Source organism: Arachis hypogaea, chromosome 18, assembly GCF_003086295.3.
Source record: "Arachis hypogaea cultivar Tifrunner chromosome 18, arahy.Tifrunner.gnm2.J5K5, whole genome shotgun sequence".
Classification (NCBI taxonomy): Eukaryota; Viridiplantae; Streptophyta; class Magnoliopsida; order Fabales; family Fabaceae; genus Arachis; species Arachis hypogaea.
The window spans coordinates 41,247,943-41,269,183 of record NC_092053.1 but is presented as its reverse complement, the minus strand read 5'-3'; the positions used below and the strand labels follow the sequence as shown (position 1 = coordinate 41,269,183).

General features: G+C 33.6%; 1 protein-coding gene across 1 annotated transcript; it reads left to right on the top strand.

Moving 5' to 3' along the window:
- The first annotated feature begins 276 nt into the window (after positions 1-276).
- On the top strand, positions 277-3,186 carry LOC112771764 (large ribosomal subunit protein eL20z). The gene is made up of 4 exons (XM_025816579.3): positions 277-912; positions 1,705-1,780; positions 2,462-2,576; positions 2,876-3,186. The coding sequence occupies exons 1-4, from the start codon at positions 588-590 to the stop codon at positions 2,939-2,941; spliced, it is 582 nt and encodes a 193-aa protein (XP_025672364.1). The 5' UTR covers positions 277-587; the 3' UTR covers positions 2,942-3,186.
- The last annotated feature ends 18,055 nt before the right edge of the window (positions 3,187-21,241 follow it).

Here is a 21,241-nt window from a genome sequence, read left to right as displayed (position 1 = left end):
CGCTAAGTTTTTTAAAAATTATAATATTTATATTTGATAAATTAAATTAAAAGTAATTTTTAATAAATACAAGTAATAAAAACTGTATTTAATAAAATAATTTTTAAAATTTAAAAATATTATAATAAACATAATTATAAAAATTAAATTTAAAAATTAATTGTATAAAAATATATTAAAGTTTTAATTTTAATAAATATAAATCATTTTTAATTTATCAAACAGAAAATAAAAATTGGTGCTTTAAAACGCACAATTACCTCTTAAAAATTGCTTAGTGCCTAAATAATCAATTCAACAAGTCATGTTCAAATTATGAATACATGATTAATCCATCCACACAAAATTTCACCTTGTGGTCCACGACTCTACGCTATTAAATTCTTCTCCCTTTTCCCACAATCACCAAACCAACCATAAAGAGTGAACAAAAATCACACACAACAAATTCACTGCAACAACAAACTAGTACCCATTGTTTTGAACTTTTGATTATTAGCCTTTTAAGACTTTTAAAAGAGCTTATTTTCCACACACAAAACATACGGATTCAGCAGTCAAAGTCACGAACACAGGATAAGGCCAACATGACTGCACAAGACAAACCCTCTACCGTCACATCCCATCACCACCACTCTCCTGCTCAGTCACCACCACCACCACCCTCCAACGCCGCCGTCACATCCCACCACCACCACTCTTCACCGCCACCGCCCCCTCATTCCGCAGCTCCACCGCAGCCCTACCCTCCTGCTCAGTACGGCACCTTCCAAGGCGTCTCCAACTACCCTCCGCCTCCGCGGGATCCTCACCCAGCCATCGGGTTTCCCCACCCTGTTCCGCCGCCTGGCGCCGCCGACCACTCGGCTCCTCATCCTCCTTATTACCCTCATGGCTACCAAGCAGTTCCTGGTATCCCTCTCTACCACCATCACCTCTTTTTTATTTTTTTAGTTTTTCCTGGGATTTGATTTGAGCTTTGGACTCGAAGGTTTTGTGATCTTAAGGGTTAGATTCGTTCCTAGAATGATTAGGTGGTTGATTAGAGTGATGGGTTGGATTGGATCAAAGGTTGGAACTTTCAAGATGTTTTTTTTTTTAATTTAATTTCTTGCTTCTAGCTCTGGGTATGTTCTGCCTGGTTGGTGTCCTATTATATGCTTCAGCTGCAGAAAGTTTTAGTTTAATCTGCGTGGAAAATGGTTCAGACACTTGGGTTGACTTGGTATTTTTCATTGATTATAATTTTTTTTTTTTTCATCTGAAGTTGATTTTTGAAGGTTTAAAATGGTTGAGTTTGGTGATGGGAGTGATCTGGATATAAGTTTGAAGGCTAGTAGTGATATAGGGATAGGGTTTCAATCATTGGATATTCGATTCTCTTGCCTGTGATCAAAGGGCACGCTTAGGTGATGGGATGATTGTCTAAGACTTTCTGACAGCATAGATCTTTCTTTGAACATTTTTCCATCCAAACCCAAGTTTTTGCATTTACATTAAGATGAATTAATAGGAATTAGAAAATCATGCAGGGCCGGTTTTACTAAAGCAATGTTGCTTATGTTAGAAGATGGTTATTAGACTCTGATTTCATTTTATAATAGGTGCGAATTTGATGATAATGTCTTTGTAGTGTAGCATATCCTTTAATCATGTTTGCCACAGCTTGATTTTGATATGATTTCCTCTTTGACCTTAATCAAGGTTATGCAGTTGCTGAAGGAAGACCTGTACGAGAACCCCGCCTTGGTTGCTGTGGTCTTGGTTGCGGCTGGTGCCTGTAAGTAATTTTCCTGTATGGTAGCAGATTACATCACAACAATGACTTGTAAATAAGTAGATACAAGGAGGTTTTCTTGCATTTTCATTGTATGGTATTTGAAACCAAATTTAGATTTCTCTGTTGTCTCAGCTTTAAATGCTTCATTCATACCACTCTGGGTGTTGATAAATTTTTTTTTGTGGGTTATTGCCACTAATCGTTGATGAATATTCGTTTTATATTTTTTAGTGGACTTAATTTTTGAGTCCTTTATTGTAAGTTAGAATGCTCTATGTTATGTAATTTAGTACAGAAATTACCTAGCATGGGCATCATATTTTAATATCAAATTTACCTGCTGGAATTGGAATATCAGAACTTGCTCATTGTGTGTGAGAAGAAGAGGAGAAAGAAATGGCATAGGATTTGCCATTTCGTGAGACCTTTCTCAAACATCAACACTTAAATGTCACCTCCCAGGCGATCTGCTTTGAATTTTGGCAGTTTGCATTTATTGGTGTCTACACCTTTTCGTTATTATTGAAATGCCCCTGTAACCTTCTCCATCCTTGGTCTGTTGACTGATATGGTTGCAATCATTATTTTTCATTTATTGGATCGTACTGGAACAGTTTTAGTAGTTTACTTTCATGTTATCCAACGATAATATTCTCATATCTGTCATTTTTTGTTGTGAAGGTTTATATTAGGCTTCTTGCTTGCTGGTATTCCGTGGTACGTCGGAGCAATAATTATGCTCTGTTCCAGAGTAGACCATCGGGAGAAACCTGGATATGTTGCGTGTATAATTGCTGTAAGTGATTCTATCCTTTTTTTTATGAGAGTTATATTTTTCAGTTATCAATTTTTGTATATTCTTTTATCTATCTTCACGTGATCAAGTTTTATTCTCTGTCTACAATGGAAATTATTCATTTGTCTGCTCAAAACCTGAGCTTTTGTTGTATTATGACTCTATTCTAGCTATGTGTAACTAGTGAGCTTGTAATGTGATTTTGATCGAGATTTTGATAGTCTGAAGATTTTTGGTTACCCTTACTATCGTCGACTATGCAGGAAAAATTACCTGACTTAATGGTATAATCTTTGCAGGCTGTTCTGGCGACAATTGCTATTATTCTTGGCGTGACAAAGGGTGCAGATGACTGGGACTGGTAATCTTTTAAGTGTATGAGTTGTACAGGTTGCTATATATAAGTGTATTTATAAGTGAATCAGTTGTTGAAGTATTGTTTTACTTATGACGTATTCATTGAAAACAGCCACCTTAAGCAATTTGTATTTGTTTATTTGTTACACGGTTGCCTGCTTCTTGGCCGAAGACGATATGATGAGGCAATACTTTGTGCTTTATCTTTGTATGAATATTAATTTCTAGATTATTGTGATTTAAATAGTCATAATATGAAGTATCTAATTGATTATTAGAATATCAAATGGGGATGAACTAGGTGAGGGTATAGGTGTTAAATCCCCCTACGCCTTGATGATGAAAACTAGTTAAGAATGTATCAGGTGAGAATGCTAGTATCTACTTTAGGGGAAGCTTTGAATTTCAAATGCGAGTGATTTAGGCTATTACTTTGATTGGGTTCTTCTTCTCTTCTTTGGTTTTTTCCCCCCCTTTTTTTTTTCTCTCTATTAGACCATCTTGAGTAGGAAATTCATTCTAATCCTTATTTATGGCCCACCTGTCATAAAAAAAATTCTACATCAGCTTTTACATCATAAACAGTAAATAGGAACTCAAAGCATCTCTCTCTTCTCCATCAGAAAGAACTCATTTTAGTCCCTTTTGTGATTTCACTTAATTAATTAATTAAAATACTTAAAATTAATATAATTAATTTTTTTAATAATATTATTTAAATTTATAAATTTAAAAATAATTCACTATTAAAAAAAAGTGTAAGAATAGAAGTGTATGTAAGTAGTATATATAGAGTAATAAAATATTAATTTATTAATAATAATGGTAACATAGTAACGGCTAGTTTTTAACGGCTAATTTTGCAACAGCTAGTTTTACAATTGCTAATTTTAATAATGTGGTTAACATTTTAAATTTTAAAAATAAAAATAACCAATCCAACAAAATTATTTTGTAAAGTGTAAAATTAAATTTATTTTTTGATGTAAGTAAATTTAATTAATTATAATTTAATATAATTATTTAAATAATATTTAATATTAATTATGATATAAATAATTAATATAAATTATTAATTAAATAAAAATTTAATTATTTAATTTAATTAATTATTATTTAAATAATTAATATAAATTATTAATTAAATAAAAATATAATTATTTAATATAACTATTTAATTAATTAACATTTTTATAATTATTTATTTTTTAAATAACTTGCCAAATGACAAATTATTACTGGGTATATGGAGTCTCCATTCAGAGAGACTCTCCCTTCTTGATCCAAGAGAAGAAATTTAAATTTACCTTACTCCAACGGTTGGCACCCAACTTTTCTGACATGCTTGGAACCCAATTTTTCTGACATGCAGAGTAATGAGAACTCTAAAAAAGCAACCATTGGAGTTGCTCTTAATTTCCTTATTGTTACTTTAGAGCAACTCCAATGGTTCCTTTTTTTACAAATAATTATAAAAATGTGAATTAGTTAAATAGTTATATTAAATAATTAATTCAATAATAATTATAATAATTAATTATATTAAATAATTATATTTTATTTAATTAATAATTTATATTAATTATTTATATCATAATTAATATTAAATATTATTTAAATAATTATATTAAATTATAATTAATTAAATTTACTTACATCAAAAAATAAATTTAATTTTTACACTTTACAAAATAATTTTTTGTTGGGTTGGTTATTTTTATTTTTAAAAGTTAAAATGCTAACCATATTATTAAAATTAGCAGTTGTAAAACTAGTCGTTGCAAAATTAGCCGTTGAAAACTAGTTGTTATTATGTTACCATTATTATTAATAAATTAATATTTTATTACTCTATATATATATATATATATATATATATATATATATATATATCACTTACATACACTTCTATTCTCATACTTTTTTTTAATAGTGAATTATTTTTAAATTTTTAAATTTAAATAATATTATTGAAAAAAATTAATTACATTAATTTTAAGTATTTTAATTAATTAATTAAGTGGAATCACAACAGGGACTAAAGTGAGTTCCTCCTAATGAAGAAGAGAGAGATGCTTTGAGTTCTTATTTACTGTTTATGACGCAAAAGTTAATGTGAAGTTACTTTTTATGACAGGAGGACCATAAATAGGGACTGGGATGAGTTCCCTACTGAAGATGGTCTTAGACTGCATTTGGTTTTGAGAACAAGACAAGATAGGACATTGAAAACAAGACACAAAGGATATACACACAAAATTTAGCGTTTTTATACTTTGTTTAGTAAAAAATTAGAATAAATTATGAAAGTCCAATTTATTCTCATTTTTTATACAAATAATTTAGGAAGAAAAATATAATGATAAAAAGTATAATTATGAAAATTTGAAAAAAATTAATGAAAGAAAAAATAATAAATAAATTGTATCTCTTGTTAGTATTTTTGTGTTTTTTCTGTCAGAAAGGTCACAAAATATACTAATTCGGTATCTCTAGACTTATTATCTCCGTTCATGTCTTATTTGCGAAACATAATTTTGTTTTTCTCTCTGTCTTTGTTTGGTGTTCATGCTTGGCTAGAGACATGGATAAAATAGTACATGTCTACCATTTTTTGTTGAGACAATATTGTAGATATCATGATACATAAATACACATAAAATTTCAAATTTTATTACAATTTTATCCTTAAATGTTTTTAAAACGGATAAAATAGTACATGTCTACCATTTTTTGTTGAGACAATATTTTAGATATCTTGATACATAAATACACATAAAATTTCAATTTTTATTACAATTTTATCCTTAAATGTTTTTAAAATTTATCCTATCTCTGTCTTTCTCATACTCTTCTCCATCTCATTTCTTTCTATTGCTTTTGCTTGTCCTACTCTCAGCCACCTTCACCTCCTCTTTTCTCTCACTTACATTTGCCTATTCTGTGCCGCCCCTACTTCTGCATAGGCTCTCCACCTTTGCTTCTGCCACTGCTAACTTCCTCTCATGCTCCCTCAAAATCTGCTGCTGCCTCTACTTTGTGATGCTTCTTCCCGAGATCCGCTGCCACCTTTGCTTCGTATGCATTTGCCTTAGATTCAGTGCTGCCTTTGCTTTGCAACTTCTTTTCCCCAAATCCGTCATCTCTTGTGCTTCGTGATGTGTTTGCCCCAAATCTTCTTCTGCTTTGCGATGCGTCCACCTCAAATTTGCCACCTCCTTTGCTTTGTGACACTGTCTACCTCAAATCAACTGGCTCTTCTGCTATGCAAAGTTATCCGCCTCTACTTCTTTGTGTTAGTCTCCTCTGTTCTAAATCTGTTTTGGTGTTTTCTTCTTTCTTCTCCCCTCATTTTCTAGAGTATGAATGTGTTTCTAATTTTGTATTCTAGGAAGAGTTGATGATGATAATGATGATGATGACAACGATGATGATGTAATGGCGGCAGTGGTAATGGTGGTGGTGGAGGAAGGGAGTGATGATTTTAACTTAGAGGTAAAATTGGCATTTAAGAGAAGTCTAATGTTTAATGTTCCAAAATAAGCCATGATTGGCGCTCAGGAAAATAGTCCCCTAGCCAGCTTAACATATTTGAATATAAGACAAATAAGGTTACAAATGTTTTTGATAAATTTACAGTTTCTAGAATAAATAATTACATATTTTTAATAAAAATAAATAAATATGGATGGACCCTGCCTGTGACATATGGAGCAGATGACGTCTAAGAACTCAACAAAGAATAAATATCCATTACAGATCATTACTCTTGAATAAAAATGCTCACATAATCAAATATTTATTCCTGAAAAATATTTTTTGAAAAATGGGATGAGTTTTGCAACTCAGTGACTAGACAATACATCTATAATTCACATGAGACCATATAAACATTATTATAAAAATAATTTTAGTTAGAAAATAATAATTTATATGAATGAATGAATCAATAAGGGAGTTCTCATATAGAAATCAAATTAAATAGTCCATACTTGGGCGGCTCCACCTCTAAGGGTAGCCCTTTCCTCTCATGTATCCGTACGGAATAACAGATCCAACATGTAGCTTACACGTTAGGCTAGCAACGCCCCTGCTAGCTGAGGTCTGAGCCAGATGCATCTAGGTTAACATCATAACCGCCGTTAACTACGGTTTTCTAATACGAGCCTCCCAAACAAATTCAAAACATATAATTTCAAATATAATAAATCTTCGATCTTTCAAACATATACGGTATCAAATCAAATCAAATAATACTTTCTCATAAGAAATCTTTTCTAATCATACCTTCTTTAATCATAAGTAATTTCAAACACATTTCATAATTTCAAAGTCAGCGATTACTAACAAATGCTTCAATGCTTCAAAAGTATATATTTGGGTAAAATCAAATATTCTAAAATAATATAAAGTTTCATCAAATATATGTATAGTCTCATATAAAATTTATAAGGTATGAGCTTCATAAAAATATTTTTTCAACTATAATAAATTAATTATTTTAATCAAATCAAAGTTCTTCAATAATAGTTTTATAAATATAATTAAAAACTCAGAATAGCATAAACAAAAAAGTTAACGATTATAAATGTAAAGTCTACTCAAAACATGGTCCCAAGGGACCAAAGAGAATAAACTCAGAGTGCCAAACTAAAGGGTATGAAAGAGCGCAAAATTTGGATTGGGGCAGTGGCAACTCCAACAGTCAGGCAGAACAGCAAAAGGGCACAATAGAACAGAAGCAACAAGCTAATGGCCCGCGGCAACAACAGCTAAAGGCAGAGGAAGGACGACAACATCAACGACAGTGGTAAAACAGTGGTAGAAACAGAACAGAACAAGCAACTACTAACCAGGCTAGAACGGTGGTGAAACAGAACTGACAGAGGTGAGAAATGATTCCTACGACGTTTTCAAAAGGGCAAGGGTAGTGGCAGAAGGCTCCAGTGAAGGAAGAATGGAGGATAAAGCACGGCCGGACAGGACAGCAGCTTTTTGACGAGCTCTCCTTCGTCGGCGACATAGCAGCTCAGCGACGAGCTCTTTCAGCGACGACGGTAACCTCCGCGACAGCCCCAGCAACAGTACTGCCTTCTCTCTGGCCATCACGTCTTCTTTCTCTCTCTCTCTCTCTCACTCCTCTAGTTCCTCTCAAACACGGCGGCGGCAGTGACAGTGACTCTCACTAGCACAGCCTTTCTCTTTCACTCTTCTCTTATTCTTTCCTCCGTTGCTCTCCCTCTCTTTCCTCTTTCTCTCTTTTGTTCTCACTGTCCATTGGAGAGAGGGTGTGTGAGAGAATAAATGTGTGGGAATAATTTAGAATTAGGGTTTAGTTTGAGAAAAAGAGAAATAAGAGTATTATAGAGATTTTACAGAAATAAACTAAGTTGTCCTGATATATTTAATATATTTAAATTTGTAAATTTAATATAATAAATTAATATTTTTTTTAAAGATAAATTAAATTTAACAAATGTCATATCATATTTATAATAAAATAAATAATTTTAAAATAAAAATAATACCATATAATATAAAAAATACTAATTAAAATATAAAAATATAACATTTTGTTACATTTTACTTTAAAAAATATATTTTAATTACAAAATACAATTTCGAATCGGGCTAACGGGCTAAGTCGTTTGGAAAATGATTTAAATTTGACTTAAAAATAACACAAAATAAAAATGACAAATTAAACCCAACAAAATATGTCACCCAAAAAAAAAAAAAAAAACCCAACAAAATATGCTTAGAGTTCGAGTCGGATTTCAAGCTGATCAAGATATTGAGCTCTATATAAATGTGTGAGTGTGAAAATTGTACCTGAAAGAGCTAACAACTCCTCTATTATTTATGTGGTTTGATTCTTAGAGGACTTGAGCAATTTAATTAACCATTTTCCATGTTTTTAGGAAGTTTTAATTTTTATTTTATTTTATTTTATTTACCAAAAATAGGAGACTCGAACCCGCAACCTCTTAATTGAGTATGGGGAGACTATGCCATTTGAGTTATTACTCATTGGCAAGTTTTAATTTGTTTGACTGTTATTAAATTGTTAAAAGAATATATTTTTTTAATAATAAGAGATATTTTTTTAATATGATTGACAAATTTTTAATAATAAAAATAAAAATATTAAAAAATAAATTTTTTTTTTCAAAGTTACAAATTACTTCCTTTTTAAAAAGATATTTTTAACTTTAAAAAAGTTTTAATATAATAAATAAACAAAATAATTTTATATTATTACATACAAATATAATTATAGGTAAAAAGTTATTTTTGTATAAAATATTTAAGTATCAAATTATTTTTATTTTTTTAAAAAATTTTTTCTTAAAACTTTATTTAAACAATTTTTTTGATAAGATAAGATGAAGATATGATGTAAATATAAAGGTATAATTTTATATGATTTGAATTATAAAAAACGTTTGTGATAGTTATTTAAGGTCTCCAAAAATCGTTTTTGGTTTGTGCCATGAGTTCAATAGTGTTTTATTAGGTCAAAAGAGAGACTTAAAAAACTTTTTATTTATTTTCCACTAATGTTTCCAAAATTAATTGTGTAAATATTGTTTAATTTATTGTTGTGGTGGTATATGTAATTAAATTAATCGAAAGGCTTCGGGCTTTTTAGTATCCGCTTTAATTTGTATAAGACATTAAGACCTAATAACTTTTTATGAAAATACATTTTTGGTGTAAACTGTATAAGAAATTAAATGTTATCATTTCTGATATTATCTTATAGGAAGCATTTCAAGTGCACTGGGAGTACCGATGCTCTAGTTGTTTTAACCGTTGATCTGAATTATAAAAAATATATATAATATATATTAATTGAAATCAACGGTTAAAACAACTAGTGTACCGGTACTCTCCGGTGCGCTTGAAATGTTTCCTATCTTATATTTATCATTATATCTAAATTCGATTTGATTAAATAACAATAACAATAAAGTAATAAAGTTAATAATTATTTATTTTATTTTAAAATATACTATTTGAGTAAAATATTATTTAAATATATTTTTTAAAATAATTTAATTATTTATTAAAATATTTTTAATTTATTTTTATTTATTTAATTAACAAAAACAACCACCACCATTCGCGGCGGCCATAATAACCTGTGATTTTTCTATTGAAGTGATATTTTCTTGCTTAATTTTTGAAAGCCAACCGATGATTGTAGGGATTATAAACCGATTCTTAATATTTACACAGGTTGTTTTCGTACTGTCTAACAATATAATGTCATTCTCTCAAATAAAAATTAAGAACACATATTTAAGGATTTTTCACTTAAATAAAATAAAAAAATTTATTATTTTTAAAATTCTATTTTTAAACATTAATTTCTTAAATACGATTTTTTTTATTTTGAGAAAGTTCGTAATCGTTGCGCACTCTGACAAACTCTATAATTTTTGTATAGAGTTTGCGTGATGCTGGCGAACTTCACTTCAAATTTTAAAAAAAATGGCTAACTCAAATTATTAAGCTTCACAATAGAACCATTATCATCGTCTTCAAAGTATATAGGAGTACACAAGAGTATACAGGAATAAATCATATTTTTATTGGAGAAATAATGTTTTTTTTTATTTATAATGAAAAAATTCTTGTTAAATATGACTTATTCCCGTATATCTATGTATGTCTAGAGACGATATAATAGTTGCTATTGTAAGCAATATTGAAGAAGTCAGAGTTGTGGGCTTTTGGAAAAATTTGAGTTTTGTCGGCTTTGTAAAAAATTGAAGTGAAATTAGTCGGGGTCAGGCGAACTTATAGAGCTCGCCGGAAAGTGCGGCGAACTCGCCCTAAATCCAAAAAAAAAAAAATATCGTATTTAAAAAAATTAAAGTTAAAAAATCAGGAATAGAAAAATAATTATTGAAGGTTGTGATAGGCTTAGAGAAGGGGGGGTTGAATCTATGCCTTTCTTTTTAAGTTGCTGTTATGACCCTTTTTAAACAAACTTTCAATTCTGATTCTGTTTGAACTCAGTAGCGGAAATTTATGAGACAATTTATTTTTGTCTCATGAATATTAGAAAACAGAACAGTGCAGAGAAGAGAAAAGCTAATACCAGCATATATCCTGGTTCGGTTGCCTTGTGCTATGCAACCTACGTCCAGTCTCCTCCACAACAATGGAGGAATTTCCACTATAGTTAACAGTATTACATACACCAATTCCATAGGATTGACCCAATCCTTTCACACTCAAGTTCTAACCTAACTTGACATTGGCTATGCTAATACCTAACTATTCACTCTTAGTGCTAACCCAACTAAGAAAGGGATACCTCACAGGTACAAGATACAAGACATAAACATACCTAAAGAAATCTGAAAATAACTCTAGACTTTTCTCTCAAGTGTATCACTCAGCCTTTTTCCACTCATGGCTTTTACTTGAGCTTTCTCACAATGCCTTTTCTCACTAGAAATTACAGAAAGATAAACATTGAAAAGTACATTACAATCTGTAAAACATGAAGGAGATTGACTTCATCAACAGCCTCTGTGCTATGCGAAAAACTAGCTTAACAAGCCTCTGATTTAGTTCTTCATACTGGCGGAATGCACCTTTGATTAGGTTACACTGTCCAGTTAGTTGAACTTCTTCAAAGAGCTCTCTCAGAACAAAACCTCTATTCACTGGTTTTCTCTCCTTAGTTTCTGAATGAACAGAAAGTCATCTTTTATCTCCTTGCATGTTGCTGGGTTCTTCTTCCAAGGTCAACACCTTGAGCCTTGAGCTTCACCAACCCACAGATTCACTTTTTCTCATTTAACCTTAGAGTAGAAACTTTGCTTCTCACTTCTTCATCTTGACCGAAAGCCATAAACCAGTAACCATAGAAATCTTCTCATGGTCAACTTGATCTTAGCCATTGAGAAACTACTTGGTCCCCAAGTATCACTTGTGACTGTAGATGTAAAGCAGAATAGGCCAGAGAACAACTTTTCCTTGAATGCTATTTTCGGATAGAGCAGAGAGTTGGGAAGAAGAGAAGAAGATCTGATGCATGCAAGATGAGATGGATTACCTTTAACCTAAGCTTGATTTGGTTTGGATTTTCTGTTTTAGCTTCTGTGTTTCAAGCTTAAACTTTCTTTCTCTTGCTTCTTTGGTTACTAGCTTAGGAAAAAAGCTTTTTCTCTCTTTCTCTTTCTTACTTTTCTGAAGCTTTGATTTGACTTGGTCAGAGAGGAGAGTAACGTTGCTTTTGGTAAGGCAAGATGGAGGGAATTGAAATTCACTTTGGGCTTGGATCGGTTTGGTTCATGTAATCTATTTGGCCCATCAAATTCCTTTGGCTTCTTTATTTGCTTTTTCTTGGGCTTCTGAATTTTTGCTTTCAGCCTATTTTCCTTGCTATTTGTTTTGCATTTCATTGGGGCTACTTAATATTGAATTAAGATCTGCAACACATAATAAATAATTAGTAATAAGTAATTATAATTAAACAACACTAATTATTTATTTTACCTAAAAATAATGTTTGTCATCACTAAGTATTTTAGTTAATTTCTTAACTCAACAATCTCCCCCTTGATGACAAACATGTTTTAAGCAATAATCAAAAGGAAATGAGTTTGATTCAGGTTTAGAAAACTCCCTTTGATTTTTGTCATTTTGCTTTTGTGTTGCTCTCCCTAGATTTATGCTTTCCTCCTTGTTCCTGTTTTACATTGCACTTAAAGAGAGCACAATACAGAGCTATACACTTTTTTATAAGGGATCTCAAATGAGCAACACTATATAACCAGCCCAAACATCAAGCTAATATTAGCAGCAAAAGAAATTCAGCATGTGAAATCAAGTTTGAATGCAGCGATGTATGCCAAAAACTTATAACACATTTACCATCCTATATTATCCTACTCCCCCTTTTGTCATCAAGGGCGAATAATAAGTCTGATCATCAAAACAAATTCTTGAATCCTGCAGAAAAGAGTTAGTTCACAGTACAAAGTACTGACTAATCTACCAAAGGTACAGCAGTATCTAGAGTTATTACAGTCATCCAAAATGAAACAGTTCAAAAGTAGCAAAATAAACAGAATTCATGAGACAAAAAGAGAGCAGCAGCAGCAGTTTTCATGAGACAAATCCTAGGCATCAGAACCATTCCCCTCCAAAGCAGCTTCCTCTTCAACATCAGTGGCAATGTCTTCATCATTTTGAAAGTTATCAATGAAGGTCATGAGCACGGCTACCCTATCCCTTGATTTCTTCAGGAAGTTCTCATGCTTGCTAGCCTGCTTCCTTTGCTCTTTGCTCATTTCAATCAAGTGATTTGATCGGGAAACAAACTCTTGAGCGACATCCTTGACCACATTCAGCAGAGCAGATTTCTTCCCAGTGGAGATGGAAGTACACTCAGTGGATTGAGCAGGAGAATCATCAGGGACAAAATCATCATCTTCATCATCTAGGACAACTCTTTCAGATCTAGTGGGTCCTTTGTTCTGTTTCACTGAACCACCCCCATTTAGGTATGAATGTCTATTTTCATAGTTTTCATTGGTCAAGTCAATACCAAAATACTCAAATATGCAAGTTAGAAACATGCCATAAGGAAGTGCTTTGTCCTTTTCACTCCTAACAGAGTCAAACATATATCTAACCATCAAGTATGTAAATGAAATTTCAGTTTTGGTGAGAAGGGCATATAAAACAAGAGTATCAGTGTAGGAAACCCTTTGATATGAGCCACTTTGAGGCAGAATAATGTGGTTGACCATTCGGTGCAATTGAGTACGCTCATATCCTAGGGCTTTGTGAGTAGGTGTAATGCCATCAATTAAAGAGACATGTTCACAGATGTGTGCTAATGCATCATGATAAGAAATTCCAACACCTTCATCCTACTTAACCGAAGTGTAAGCACAAGGCCCAACATCGGTATACTTCAAAGCATCACTGATAGTTTCATTATTTAAAACTATGTCTCGTCCCTTTACATATGAGTGAGCAGTGCCTTCATGATAAGTCATGTTTGCATAAAATTCTTTGACCAACAAGGGATAAACAGGCTTTTTGATGTCAAAAAGGTGATTCCAGTCCAAAAAAAGCAAGTTATCAACAAATGGAAAACCTTTTCTTTTCAAAGATGGCAAATCAGCGATAAAAGAGGGACATAGGGTACGATACTGGATAACCCCCTCATAAAAATTATTGTTCATGGCAGATTTGAATCTATAAGGTTATAGTTTGAACGAGAAGTCAAAAAGTGAGCTTTATGATCAAAAGGGCCAATGTCTAGTTCTTTAGCTGACTTAAGGGGAACTCAAGTTTTACCTCTTTGAGAACGTGATGGAACAGATTTAGACTTTGGTTGTGTGGACTCAGGTGGAGGTTCAGGTGCAGCTGGTCACTTCCCCTTGGATGAACTCGGTTTCAATGACCCTGGGTTGGATGGAGGTTCTTTCGTCTGTGGTGTCTTCTTGGCGGAAGGAGTAACCCTAGAGGGATTTTTGGTTCGTGCCAAGGGATCACACCGAGGAGGAGAAGGAGATGAAGTGAAGGTTCGGTCGTGAGAGCGGGTTTAGGGTTTTGTGAGAGGCTTGAAGATTTTTTCACGATGAGGCCTTTTAGCAATGGTTTTCTTCCTCATTTGGTGATATTTAGGCTTTTGAGGGAAGAGAAGCAGTAAAGAGAGTGGGAAGAAACTGAAGAGTTTGAGGAGAAGTTATGGAGGGAAGAGAGGGAGTGTTGGTAACCGTACCCAAAAGTAGATTTCCAAAACCATGCAACTGCATCCTCATAAAAGAAAGATTTGATTTGATTTTCAAAACAAGGAAATTTAATTTTAAATATTCGAAATCCTAAAAAAATTAAATTAAACTGAAAATCTTTTTGGACAAAAAATTAAAATAAAACCTTAAAAAAACAATTTAAACACACAGCCCAACAAAAAATTTTTTAAACCAAAAATTGTAACATTCATATTTGGGCCCAGGGATAGTTGGATTTAATGGAAACACATTGGACCATTCTAGATCTGATTTTTGAGGTTAGCCCAAATCATTTTGCACTTGAAATAAGCCCAGATCACGCTGATTAAAGGGGAAATGCTCTTCTTTTGCCCAGAATTATCTCATACCTGTTTATGAGACAAAAAGCTCCAGCAAATACATCAGCATTTTTCAAATAAAGAATCATAACTCAAAATTCCTAGACAAGTCCTAACCATGCAGAATCTATCCTCAGCTAATGGTTTTGTGAAAATATCTGCTAATTGCTCCTCTAATTTAACAATTTGAATACTAATATCCTCCTTTTGGACATGTTCTCTTATTGAGTGAAATTTCACTTCAATATGCTTAGTCCTAGAGTACAAAACTGGATTTTTAGAAATATTAATGGCACTCATATTGTCACAGATCAAGGGAATATTTTCAGCATTTAATTTGTAATAAGCAAGCTGTGTTTTAACCATAAAAGCTGAGAACAACAAGAAGAATCAGCTATATACTCAGCCTCTGCAGTGGATAGAGCCACAGTTGGCTATTTCTTACTTGACCAGACATTCAAGGACTTCCCAAGGAAGCAACATAAGCCTGAAGTGCTCCTTCTATCAACTCTATCACCAGCAAAATCTGCATCACAATAACCAACTACAGAAAAATCATCAATCTTAGGATACCAAAGACCGAAATTGGATGTGCCATGAACATATCTAATGATCCTTTTAACTGCAGAAAGATGTGACTCTTTTGGTTTGGATTGGAACCTAGAACACAACCCAACACTTTGCACAATATCGGGTCTAGAGAAAGTTAAGTACATAAGAGAACCAATCATTACTCTATACCTAGTCTTATCAACATCTTTCTCAGTTTCTCCCTTATCTAATTTAGAATTAGGATGCATGGGAGTTTCCATGGGTTTGGCATTTTTCATACCAAATTTCTTAACTAATTCTTTGGCATACTTTTCTTGATGAATGAAAATACCTTTTTCAGTTTGTTTAATTTGCAGCCCAAGGAAAAAATTAAGTTCACCCATCATGCTCATGTCAAATTCACTTGTCATGAGTTTTCCAAATTCAGAACAAAGGGATTCATTGGCTGATCCAAAAATAATGTCATCAACATATATTTGGACTAGAATAAAAGAATCATTAGAGTTCTTGATAAATAGAGTTGTGTCAGTGGTGCCTCTTTGAAAACCATTTTTCAAAAGAAAAGAGCTAAGTCTCTCATACCAAGCTCTAGGAGCTTGTCTTAAACCATAGAGAGCTTTAGATAATTTGAAAACATGATTAGAATGCTCTTTATTTTCAAAACCAGGAGGCTGCTCCACATATACTTCTCTATCTATCACCCCATTCAAAAATGCACATTTCACATCCATTTGATATAATTTAAAACCACAAAATGCAGCATAAGCTAAGAGAAGTCTTATGGCTTCCATTCGGGCAACAGGGGCAAAGGATTCATCAAAGTCTATTCCTTCTTCTTGGTCATATCAGTCTATTCCTTCTTCTTGGTCATATCCTTGTGCCACTAGCCTTGCCTTGTTTCTTGCAATGCTACCATCTTCTCCCAACTTGTTTCGAAATATCCACTTGGTACCAGTCACTTTCTTTCCACTTGGCCTTGGAACCAAAGTCCACACTTGGTTCTTTTCAAACTCAAGAAGCTCATTGATAAACACTATTTCATGGTTTATCTTGTGCTCAATTGAGTGGCTTTTATCAACTCTTTACCCACTTATTCATACTATTCGCATGTTTTACGTTTTCCTTCCTGATTTTGTGCTTTGATTGAAAACATGCTTCTTTGGCCTTAAGTTCCCTATGTTTATCCTCTCTTATTACCATTAGATGCCTTGATATGTGTGTTAAGTGATTTCAGAGATTACAGGGCAGGAATGGCTCAGAGGATGGAAAGGAAGCATGCAAAAGTGGAAGGAATACAAGAGTTGAAGAAATTGCTAAGCTGTCCAGCCTGACCTCTTCGCACTCAAACGGTCATAACTTGAGCTACAGAGGTCCAAACGACGCGGTTTCAGTTGCGCTGGAAAGCTAACATTCGGGGCTTCGATTTAATATATAATTTGCCATAACTTCCTCGAAGCCAGGTGACGCGAACGCGTTGGTCACGCGGACGCGTGACCTGGCAAAAACACAACCCACGCAAACGCGTGGACGACGCCTCCGCGTCACTTTGCCGCGACCTGAACGAAACAGAAATCGCTGGGGGCAATTTCTGGGCTGTTTCTGACCCAATTTTCAGCCCAGAACACAAAAATTAGAGGCTATAAAGTGGAGAAATGCATCCATTCATAATAATCAGCTCATAATTCATAATTTTTAGTTTTAGATGTAGCTTTTAGAGAGAGAGACTCTCTCCTCTCTCTTAGGATTAGGATTTCTACTTTTATGCTGTTGAGTTGGATATTACTACCTCCATTGAGGACTTTATTATTCTAGTTTATTTTCTATTTCCTTACTCTTTTATATCTTTAATCCTTATTCAGAGTTACAATTGGAAAGCTTTTATGACATTATTAATGCAAAGAGTATTTTTCTATTTACCTCATTATTTGTTTGATTATCCTCAAGTATTTATTTAGTCATTTATTATATGAAATTGGCATCCATGTCAATGGAGTAGGTTCCCAACTTGATTTTGGAGTTGATTGATATTTGGAGACCCTTGAGTTGAATTACTCAAGAGTTAAATTATAATTGGATTTATTGTTGGTTGGCTCTCTAGTCACTAACGCTAATCCTTCCCAAGGGAGAGGATTAGAACTTGTGAATAGAAGTAGACTTCCAACTTACTTGACTTTCTTTTACTTTACTTGGTAAAGGATAACTAAGTAGAAGTAACCTTCAATTATCAATTGATCTTGAGAAAAATCCAACAAGGATAGAACTTCCAATTAATCTCTCCCAATCAAGGCTTTTTATTGTTATTATTTTATTTCCTCTGCCATTGCTATTCTTGTTTTTTATCTTATGCATTAAAACCTAAAAATATACCTTTTTCCATAACCAATAATAAGTCATACTTCCCTGCAATTCCTTGAGAAGACGACCCGAGGTTTAAATACTCGGTTATTAATTTTATTGGGTTTGCTTAAGTGACAACCAAAACTTTTGTACGAAAGGATTTTTGTTAGTTTAGAAACTATACTTACAACGCGATTATATTTGTGAATTTCTTTACTAACAGAAATCTAATCGTCAAATGGCGCCGTTGCCGGGGAATTGCAAACGTGTGTCTTATTATTGGTTATTGTAAATATTTATTTTTTGCTTGTTTATTTGTTTTTATTTTTGCTTTTTCGTAAATTAAAAGGTTATTGTTTTTTATTTAGTTATTAAAAAATTTTCAAAAAAAAAAATTGTTCTTGGTGTTCATCTCGATCTTCAAGTTGTTCTTAGTTGTTTTCTTCGTTTTGATCTAAAAATTTTAAATTTGGTATTATTTTATTGTTTTTCTCTTTCCTCATTTAATTCAAAAATACCTTTTCTCTTTATTTTAATTGAATTTTCAAAATTTGTATAAATTTTTTTTTTCATATTTCTATTTTAAAATTTTTATCTTATCTCATCTTAGTTTTAATTTTCAAAATTCAAATCTTTTTCAAAATCTTATCTTATCTTATTTCAAAATTAGATTTCAAATTTCAAATATTTAAATTCTAAAATTCAATTTTCAAAATTCAAATTTAAAATTTTAAAAATCAAACTTTTCAAAATTTAAATCTTTTTCAAATCTTTATCTTATATTGTTGACTTTTTCAAAATTCAAATTTAAAAATTCAAAATTTAAATTTCAAATTTCAAAATTTCAAATTTCAAATTTCAAAATTTAAAATTCAAATTCAAAATTTAATTTTCAAATTCAAAAATTTAAATTTCAAATAACCTTTTAATTTAAAATTATTTTTATTTTTGTTTTTAATTTTTATTTGCTACTATGAACTCTCACCCCTTTGGCTATGAGTCTAGTTACAATTATATTGCAGGAAGAGAAAATTACAATGAGAACAGGCATCAAGGTTGGAACAATCAAAGATGGGAGGAGCCACAAGGATTTGATCAACCCTCATGGCAACAACCACCTCCAATGGACTATCAACAACCACCACCATATGCCTATAAACCCTCTCCTCAACATGACTTTGGACCACCATACTCACAAGCCCCTTTTCACCATTCACTTCCATATGACCCTAACTCGTATCCACCATACCAACCACCTTATGAGCCAAATGAACCCTCCTATCCACCCCAAACCTCCATGGAGAAAGCACTTACCGATCTAAACTCTACTATACAAGCTCTCGTCGCCCAAATCGGACCACCAAATACCTTCAACAATCAACCCTCAAGCTCTAGTGCATTTCCTTTTCAACCACAGAACGATCTCTCCATCCCATCGCCACCATCCATGGAAGAGCACCCACATCCATCAATCTAAGAGCAACATGATCCCAATGATGCTATTGACATGGAACAAGAGAGAAGGGATCATCTTCGCGAATCCATACTTCATAAGGAGCTAGAGGAGGCCCTAAAGGTGAAGGTAGTAAAGACCCTTGAAGATGAAAAAATAGTTGAAAGGAATTGTCATGGAAAGAAAATCATCAAGGATGAGTATGATTTTATATTAAAACTACTGGACAAAGCAGTAATTATTGAAGAGGAAAAAGTGGTTGAAAACTTGCAAGATGCTGAACCTCCATGGGAAAGTCAAGACAAAGAGCCTTCTTCCAAGGCGATTGAAATTGATGCTGAGGAGGGTGTACAACCTCCAAGGCATATCATAGTTGAAGACTTGGAAGAGGTTGGTCAAGAGATGGAGATTAAAGAAGAAGAAGCACAGCCTCCCTTGCCCTTGGTGAGCAACGAAGAGAAGATTGAATTGGAAGAAAGCTACCAAGAGGAAGAGGTTGAAATTGAAGAAGCTTGCAAAGAGGTGGAAGATGTCAAAGAAGAGCACAAGGAAGTGGAGCTTGCAAGTTCATTAGAGACACCTCCCCCAAGGCCATTACCGTCCAACACAACATTCAAGTGGGTAAAATTCTTATCCTTGACCTTTACTTTTCCACTTGAATATGGACTACTAGAGACGGATGGTCAGCTTAGAGCTCTTTGTGGCATTAAGAGTAAGAGGAAGATGGTCAGTGGTAAGAATTGTTCTGCAAGGTTCATTATGGTTGGAAGCTTTAAGTTTAAACGCAAAGGTTGGTGTAGAGCTCAATTGAATAGGTATGAAAAGTTATTTGGACGCTTCAGTGAGAATTCTAAGGCTGAACCACCCAGATGGAATCATGATAATCAACTTGAAGACGGGTGTAGAAACAAGATTTGGGATCCAGGAATATATGAGGATCAACTTTGGGAGCTCAAAGCTTGTGAAAAACCTCCATCAAAGCTTGAGGAATTTACTTAGTATTGATAGAGCTTATTGGAAGTCCAAGCATTGGTGGAAGTTTCAGGATGAGTTCAAGCACAAGCCGCCATGACAAGGAGCTCACCAAATGTCCAACTTAAGGACTTTAACTAAAAGTGCTAGGTGGGAGACAACCCACCATGGTATAATCATTCCTTTTTTTTCAATTTTAATTTTATTTCGTTTTATTTTTAAGTTTTATTTTATCTTATTGAACCTGGAACTATTCATAAAATCTGCATCAATATCTGCATACTGCATTCTGCATTTTGCATATAAAAAAAAGAAGAAGAAGCACGCACGCGACGCGGAAGCGTCGCTGACGCGTCCGCGTCACAAGTGCATTAGGAAAAAAAAAAGTGAGCAGAGAGTCACGCGAGAACGTGGTTGGAGGCGTGCCTTAGGCACAAATATGCCCACGCAACCGCGTCGCTGACGCGGTCGCGTCATTTGAAAAATAGCTTTCCCACGCGTCCGCGTCACCTACGCGAACGCGTGGCTTTGTAAAATCGACGTAAAGGGGTGTATGGCAGAATGTTGGGCTGGAACGTGGCTGGACTCGTGCTAGAAGCACAAGCCCTATCACGCGATCGCGTGCCCCACGCGTCCGCGTCATTTTCAAAATATGGCCATCCATGAGTGCGCGTCAACCACGCGACCGCGTCACCCAAAAATTTGGCAAAAAGAGTTTCGAACAGAGAGTTGCGCGAACGCAAGGCTGCACTCGCGCCAATCGCACAAATCAGGCCACGCGATTGCGTGACCCACGCGTCCGTATCACCTGACCTTATCGCGCACCACGCGACCGCGTCACTCACGCGTCCGCGTCGTCTGTGCCACACAACTTATCCAGATCAG